General features: G+C 41.0%; 1 protein-coding gene across 4 annotated transcripts; it reads right to left on the minus strand.

Moving 5' to 3' along the window:
- Positions 1-39: 39 nt before the first annotated feature.
- Positions 40-8,369, minus strand: hmgn3 (high mobility group nucleosomal binding domain 3). 4 transcript variants are annotated; one of them, XM_046059834.1, is made up of 6 exons: positions 8,184-8,369; positions 5,954-6,004; positions 5,626-5,655; positions 3,782-3,832; positions 2,962-3,057; positions 40-712 (listed from the first exon to the last, which is right to left on the minus strand). In XM_046059834.1, the coding sequence occupies exons 1-6, from the start codon at positions 8,196-8,198 to the stop codon at positions 671-673; spliced, it is 285 nt and encodes a 94-aa protein (XP_045915790.1). In that variant the 5' UTR covers positions 8,199-8,369; the 3' UTR covers positions 40-670. The 4 variants fall into 4 exon arrangements, with proteins under 4 accessions (XP_045915790.1, XP_045915789.1, XP_045915792.1 ...); XM_046059833.1 differs by having other exon boundaries at positions 2,962-3,060; positions 8,184-8,363; XM_046059836.1 differs by lacking the exon at positions 5,626-5,655.
- Positions 8,370-8,862: the final 493 nt, after the last annotated feature.

Below are 8,862 nucleotides of genomic sequence, written 5' to 3' on the forward strand. Positions count from 1 at the left end.
GGGGGGGGGGGGGGGGGGGGGGGGGGGGGGGGGGGGGGGCGGACAAACAAAGTGAACTAAGTTAAACAGAGAGGCCCACAAACACATTCACTCCAGCACAGACATACAAAAGGAGCTATGTGAAACACATTGGTAATGATTCTAAACTTGACTGATTGTGATGACTTTTAAAAAGCTGCAGATGTTCTCCATGGCAACTGTGAACCTGGTTTCTTGTAGCTCTGCATCCAAACTGCTGTTACACATCCACAAATCCTCACCTTAACCATCAGGGGGGAAAAATTCAAGAGTGCCAATAAGAATGATCATCTTTTGTAGAAACTACAGATATAGACAGAGCTGCTTTACAGCTCATAACAGTCGAGTTTACAGCCCACTTCAGGCAAGATGAAGAACATCTGCAGCAGCCTGATAAAAACGCTTCATTCTGTCTTTCGGTTTCTGAGGCGTGTAGTGATACAGAATGGAGGAGGGAGGAGAATCGAGCAAAAACATACGGCAGGTGGAGGAGCTGAAAGGAGTCTGAACATATGGGATGGGGCTGCTGGTTGTCCGTCTCTACTATCACAAGTCTAAAAAAAATTCAGCATGGTACAAAAATCGTCAGTAAAAAAAGATGCTTTGCTGCCATGGAGTCAGAAGGGACGAGTCGGTGGACGCATCCGTGTCCTTACGCCTTCTCCTCAGTCGCCTCCTCCGCTGCTTCAGTTACCTGGAGGTGAGAAGAGGGGGAAGAGTTATACAAAGATGCAGGTGTTATCCATCATAGCCTCATAGAGCAACCCACAACTTTTGTTTTGGTCTGCCAAGGCTCAGCAGGCAAGTCTTCAGTGGGCTTAGTAACTAAATCAGCCATATCCAGCTGAGAGATGAAAGGCGTTCTCCTTTACTGAAACATCAACATGAGAATAATTTTGCATCGGCCTGTGCTTAGTATCTCATAAGTAACTAACTTGGTAAACCTGCACCATGGAACAAGACTCAAGTAACAAAAAACAGCAGCTGACAACAAATTAGATCTTGTTTAATGCATACAAAAATGGCTTGCCCACCCCCGTTTCCAGTCTTTATGCTAAGTTAGCTCCTGGCTCTAGCTTCACATGTAGCGGACAGCCATGAAAGTCGTATCGATCTTCTCATCTAACTCTCAGCAAGAAAGCGAATGAGCACATTTTGCCCAAATGTTTTAATTTATTTAAAGTATGCTTTGAATTGCTTTGGCCTATTTTCTTTCTTAAATCTATTAAGAGAAGAGTTTAGGTTAAAATGTAATATTTACAGATGAGCTGCTGTGTTTTTTAGACTTTGAAAACGTGGGGCTTCTACCAAGAGGCAGGTTACCTGAGTTATCATAATTATTTTGCTGAGGAAACCGCTTCATATCCAGAATATAGACGTTTTCTTACGGTGGCAGACAGTTTCGCTTTTAAGATTTGTAACTCTGAAATTTAAGAAAATGTGTCAGTAGAAAGCAGTTCCCATGATAACTCTTTACACTGAGCTCTGTGGAAGTGCAAGTGAGAAGAGCCAGGATGAGGAGGATGGAATAGCATTTTGCTATCTTAGCATTTGTGTCTGGCTAAGTACGTTATCTTGTAAAGTTTACCTAAAGCAGCGCTTAACTAAACAGAATAAATATGATACAGCAGAAATATTACTGAAGTTGTCTCATGCCTTGGCTGCAGTGATCTGCACAGTTGATTTCTCGCCTCAAAAAGTGAATATAGTAATGAAATAGCATACAAAAATTGTAAAAATAAAATAAAAGACTTGCAGCCTGTCATTGGACATTCTGAAGTGACACAATACATTATTTTGGGGTGGTTGAGTATGTGCAGTAAGCTCACATTGCATACTCTTGCTAATCTAGTAAACATCCAGGCATTTTTCACATACACAAAATCCACATACTATGCAGTTGGAATACACAACATACTCAATTTGACGTCATACTTAATATGAATAGTACGTTAGTACGCAATTCCGAACACAGCCTGTGTGTTACAAACTGCAGGAGCCCAATCCCAACACAGAGCAAAGGTGAGGCGGAGGTGTTCATAAGTTTCGAGAGGTAAAATGTGTCCACTCAATACAATTTGATGATTGGTCCAGTTTCAAGCTCCTAGCTCAAATGATTATCGGTGAATGTTTCTCTGCTAAAAATCATGTAGTGTTCACATTATTGAAATATTTTGCAAAGCTCTCTAAAATTCTGCAACTCAAAATACTGATATTTTTACCTCAATAGCTACTTTTTTTGTTGATGCTCTTTTACTAAATTGCTCTGAAAAGCTCCTCACTGAAAACTCTAGTATCTGCAGGAATCAACACTGACTCAACAAGGGAACCAAATCCGGATGGCGTGACCTCACTGGAGTGAACATCTGTGTATGAACACAGAACCAGTCACCTCTGTGTAGGAAGCAAACCCTCCTGCTCGTGAGTAAGAAAGCTGTCCTTGGCCCACTTCACTGCACACAGAAACCAAAATGCCCGACATCCCCACTTCTTCACACTTCACTCATTCTCTCTCTCAAACATGCCACAGCACCCCAAAGCACACTGGGTAAATGTTTGCTCAATTAGCATACAATTTCTGTATACTTAATATGTTAGAGTCTAAACACACACTCCAAAGATTGATTAGCAACACTCGACCGTACCCTTAACTCTGACTGTCTCACTCTGCCCTCTCACTGACATCAAGGAGGGAGCCGTACTTCTGATGGAAGACACACTGACAGACGGACGAGACACATAGATCTGTGTGTGTGTGTGTGTGTGTGTGTGTGTGTCAGCATGCACATGTGTGAGTGGGAAGAGATGTGTATTTGTGTGTTCACGTTTATACACAAATTGACAAAATAAGGAGAATGAAAATCATTATTTCCTTGTCTGTCTCTGAATGTGCATTTTCTTCTTTCATCAAGTTTTTCTTTTTTCAAATTTCCCTTCTCATACCTCATTGGTCTTGGTCTCTCCATTCTGGGCAGGGCCGTCGTCCTTCCTCCCCTTAGCGCCACCTTTCTTTGCCTTCGCCCCCTTATCATCTGCCACCTTCTGAACGGAAGAAAGAAGAACACACAACTGCATAAAAATTACATGACAGCCAATTTCAGGGCTGTCGGTTAGCTCACTCAGTAGAGCACACGCACCATATACCAGGGTCCTTAACGCAGCGACCCAGGTTTGAATCTGACGCATGGCTCTTTTGCTGCATGCTCTCCCGCATTTCCTTTTTCTTCAGCTGTACTATTTTTTTTGCTAAGTTTCACCAAATATAATCTTTTAAAAAAGAGCGTATCCGGTGAAACTGATCGCAAACTGGATTTTAACAGTCTGAAACATACTTTCCCCCCCTCTTCTATCTCCTTCTGCGAAATAACACCATTTGCCATATGACTCTCATAATAGAAAGGGAAGACATACATGTTGATCATGCTGCAGGTCACCCACAGTTCGTCAAACTTATAATAAATCAGAAAGAATGGTTTTGCTGCAAAATTATGCTTTTATTTTACCTTCAATATTTCAAATAGATTCAAATTAATTCTGGATTTTTGGCCAAATACTAAACCCTGAATACTGTAGGTGCAAAGTATGTTTGCATGTAAAGAGGTCTGTGTGTGTGTGTTTTTTGTGTTTTCCACATCCAGCGGCCTTGGCCATGCACAAACTAGTAGTGAGGGGCAACAGAGTGCCTGAGACTGTTGCAAATTTGTGGGGATAGAAATAAATGATTCTAGGCGTAGTTGCGTGTATGTGTGTGTGTGTACTTTACCTTGACGATGGCCTTCTTGGGCTTGGCCTCAGCCTTGGGTGGAGCAGGCTTCTGCAAATTAGGCAGATGTCACTTAGGACTGGCCAACACAGTGCATCGTTTTTGGAGAAATATTAGTTCATCTTTAGTTCCCCCTCCTCACTACACTTACAGAGCCATTTCTGTACTGTTTAATTTACTAATGCTTTAGCCACAAGAGCTGCTTTGAAAATTCATTAGGACTAATACAGAACATATGGAGGCTTGGAATGTCTGCACTAGCTCTCACTGTAAATATTAATATTCATCTAGTACTGAGCAATGGGCTCTGACAATATTCCTGTGCTAAGTCGTTTTAAATATCTGCCTCTTCTCAAAGGGAACTGACCTCAGACCACGGCACAATGACTATATCAGATGGGAGTTAAAACTGTGGCCACTCAGTCTAGAGCAGGTTTGCTTTCCAGACTGCTGACTGTGGACCACATTACCCTGAAGCCACGAGCTACAGAAACACTGCTGTGACAAATTTAAATCATGTGATTCTTACTCAGAATATCTCTGTTTTGCTTTAAAAAACACTAACATGAGGCGATAAATGAAAGACTAAAGAAATTCTCTAAATTCTTACACTGGGGGAAGTGTTGGATGTAGGAAAGACTTTGGAAAAGAAAGAACTATACTTTTTGCCAAGCAGTCTAAATTGTAGCCTATAAACAACATGGCAGTGCTGGTTTACTGCTTAAAAAAAGACATCTTATTAAATAAACTGACCACCAAATGAAATATCAACTCAGAAAACTTGCAAAGATTAACTGTTGAAAAGTGTCACATCAAAAGCTTAAAGGAACAGGTTAACATTTTGAATTTTGGGATCTATGGTTAGCTTAGCTTAGCATCAAAACTGGAAACAGGGGGAAACAGCTAGTACAGTGACTTCCTAGAGTCTCCACAGGTCACCTGACCAAAAAATAGTCCAGCACATAACACCCCACCCCCTGTAAAACGTTGTTGTTCTTTTTTAACCATTGCACAATAATACCTGTTTCCAGTCTTTTTAAGCTCAGCTAACTGGCTGCTAGCTGATGGCGTCATATCTAGCCTACAGACATAAGTGTAGCATCGATCTTCTCATCAAAGTCTCAAAGCAAGTAAGAGAATAAGCATATTTCTTCAAATGTAAAAGTTGTCCTTTAAAGTGCACATGCAAATGTACAAACACATGCAGAGACTCAATGCAGACGGGTTCAACATGCAAAGTACAACACAGATAAAAACACATGGCCTGTACGGTAGAACTGCATGATCACATCAAAATTATACATTTGCTAGGTAATATTAGCATGATTATTATCTGTATGCATATCTGTAAGTACTTTTACTGGGATTCGGGGAACAGTTTGAGCATTCTGAATGCAAATTGGACATTTTCCATGAATACTGTAGTTTTGGTTAAGCATGTATAACAAGTATAGCAGGGGACCCAAGTAAGAAAAATGCTTTATTGTTACTGATGATTTTACATACACTCATTTACTGTTGGAATATTCAAATGAAATATGCAACCTTTTAATCATGCAGCCCTACACATTAACAAGGTGTTTTAACAGACCAGACTGAGAATGGATAAAGACAACAGAGAAAAAAACATGCACACCAAGCCAGGCGCAATCCTCAAGGATCATGTTTATGGAATTTGTAAATTGCCTTGATCAAATCCATAAACTGGGCGAGGACTTCACTCTGAGCCTTGGTGATTTCACATTTACTATCCCACAAGACTGAGGCGGGATGACGGGAAGGCAGCGAGAGGAAGAAGAGGACAGTGACAGAGGTGAAGACAGGGAGGGGAGAACGAAACTTACCGCTGACAATCTCTCCGACCTTCTGGTGGGCTACCGGAGCAAAGGATGATCAATGAGAGAGAGAGAGAGAGAGAGAGAGAGAGAGAGAGAGAGAGAGAGAGACAGTGACAGAGAGAGAGACAGGCAGATATCAGTTGTACCTTTGCGGGCTGATCTTGAGCTGATCTGCTTGGTGACTGCTACAAGTGTCCTAATCATTAACCTTTCTTGTGTCTATTGTGTCACTCACACAAACTCTCTCTTAGTACAAAAAAAATAAAAATACACAGCACGCAAACACACGTCTGCAATCCCACACACAGCACACAAACACAACTGAAATAATTACCTCTTGCTTTGTGACTTTGGAGGTCTCCTTGCCCTCGGGACCCTCTGGAGACTGTAGGGAATGCAGCAATGAATGGAGAGACTGTCAGCAGAGTAAGTGAAGGTGCACATGCAAAGGGCAGCCCCCCACCAACCCACTGATATGACATATAAGCCCTCTAAAGTTGAGAATTTTTGCTATTCAAAATATTGTTTCCTGGGTGTTTTCATCAGCCATCATCAATACATTTTAATTCCAAATTTATAAAAATTTACATTAGATTTGGTTCAAAGAGTTTACTCTGTTCAGTTGTGCATATGTATCTTATCCTTTCTGTGGAGTAACATAGGCAGCCAGGACAGGTAATAATTATAATAATATTAATAATAAAAAATATAGCTTTGGAAAAAGGTATTAAGGTTATACACTGACATAAAAATGTGTTTGAGGTTCCCTTTTCTATAGATCAACTCCTTGTCTCTTGAACAGAAATGCCACTTAGGCTACTAATAATACAATAAAATGTGTATGTTAAACAGTTGGTCAATTAATCAGTTTTCAACAGAAAAGTAATCTGCAACTGTTTTGATAATCAAATCAAAAAGTTTAAATAATTTTATCAAAATCAAAAAATTCTTCACAGAACTTCACAGGCTCCACTTTCTCTGTTGAGAATATGTGCGGTTTTCTTTGTCTTTTATGACAGTAAATTGTATATGATGGACTATTGGTGGAACAAAATGAAGACATCAGCTTGGGCTTTAGGATACAGTGATGGGATATTTTTGCATTTTCATCATGAAAATAACTGGCAGATTTATTGATGATCAGCCCTGTGCCAAACACTAAACTTACACTTTTTATAACACAAAACTTAGTTACAAAGTCCTGTGCTTTTAATAAAATCATACAAATTAACAAAACAATTATCAGCATAACAGACAACACAATAAGTTCTTTCTTATGCTTCTGGTAGCATACTGATTTACTAACATATGGTCAGGTGGCCTATTAGAATATTTTATTCATATATTAAGAATTTTAAAACAGTAATAAAAAATAAAAAATAATTAAATTGTAATTATTGTATTTTATGGATCGATTTATAATTTTGTATTTTGCTTAATGATATAACCAATAGATAATGATGTAATAAAAATCATCATTTTAATGCGAAATTGCTTAGAGATGCCCCCGCACCAACTGCAATTTTATGTTATGCGATGATGACATATGATCTCTCTGGTGATTACCATTTTAATGGAGGCAGCCTGTTTACATGCCAAGCTCCCCCCTGGAATAATGGAATATAAACATGGATTCATTTACACGCGGTTATGACTGATGACACACCCTGAGGGCTGTCAGGCTACATTTGGATGATCATATGATGAACATGTTCTTCGGGCTGCAGGCAGGTAAGGGTAGTGTACAGGAGAGCCCACCCCCATCATGAAAGAAAAAATGTTGGTTTAGCCTGCAGGTTGGCAAGCGCATCATTTGCATATGGGCGACCTCCGCCCCTAGAGGCCTCCCATTCTCTGTCCTCAAAGGCGAAATCTGCGCAGACAATGGCTTTTTTGGATGGTAGAAAAGCCCATTTCCATGTATGCACTGATACAATGCACCAGAGCTCGTCGTGCAATGCTGTTTAGATAATGTCACGGCCTTTTTTAACACAGCGGCAATTGTCTCTGATCCCTTCTGTCTTTTTTTTTTTTCTCTCTCTCCATCTGGATATGGGTTTGTTCACTCGGCTTGGCGGCTACCGTTCACCCTCATCGGGGAACCAAATTGAGACAGGGAGGTGGGGATCTATTTTTCACTGTTAGATTACACATTATTCGATATGTCTCATACATGCGCGAAACGCGCCTAGAGGAATTATCATCACGCACGTCTCCTACGGGATTTACGCATCCATCCATCCGGCGGGTCCGTCTGACATTCACCAGTGCGCACAGTGGACAGGGAAGTGGCAAATAACACGACCACAAGAACGGCCATTGAGATGGCCACAGGGATATTAATAGTGTAAATAGAAAAGATATCATTGTAGAAATATCTAATCTACACGCAAAGACGCGTTAAATACCCATGAAAGGTTGCGTTTGAAAAGACGCTTCCTCAAACTTTGGAATCACCTCACCTGCCTCGACGTCGACACAGTAATCGCGCACCGCTATTTTCCTCAAATGCAAGAGCAGAAAAACTACAGTGAAGTGAGCCTGATGGCACAAACGACACTCACCTTTCTCTTCGGCATTTTACCAGTGAATTATTCTCCACCAAGCACGGAAAAATTAAGGTCAGCCCCGGAGGTCCAAGAGAGACGAATTTGAACTACCTCGAAATACAGGATCAATATCTAAGCACCTTCGATAATATGTTGATTATATGCACTCCCCAAAACTCTATACCTTCCACAGCCATTGGATAGAGGGGTCAGAATCCTCTCCTGTGCTGACTCCCGATTGGCTCTTCCCGTCCCTATGTAAATGAGACAGTCGCGGCTATTGGCCGAGATGCATCAGAGGGTGTGTGTGATTGGCTACGCGCTCTTTGTGCGCAGATCCCACCAGACTGCGATGGCTGAGAGGGAAAGTGGAGACAGGCCAATGAAAGCGGGGCCGACTCTCGGCGGATCTGGGTAATGTAGGATGAGAAAGAGAGACAATGTTGTAAATAAAACACAAAGGACCAGAAAAACTGGCACAATGGCACAATGTCGGCCATAGACGGGCTCCAGAAAAGCTGGTGTGCATTGTGTCTTGTAGGGTTTCCTCTGCTATAAAGAACTAGAAATAGCCCATCACTGCAGAGGCACCAGTCCCTAGGAACATGAGACAGTAAAACAATACAATGAATAAGGTCACTATAAATTCAATATTGCAGACAAATTAGACATGTGATTTGTTTCATCACTTTAT

The sequence above is a fragment of the Micropterus dolomieu genome, linkage group LG10, assembly GCF_021292245.1.
Source record: "Micropterus dolomieu isolate WLL.071019.BEF.003 ecotype Adirondacks linkage group LG10, ASM2129224v1, whole genome shotgun sequence".
NCBI classification, from domain to species: domain Eukaryota; kingdom Metazoa; phylum Chordata; class Actinopteri; order Centrarchiformes; family Centrarchidae; genus Micropterus; species Micropterus dolomieu.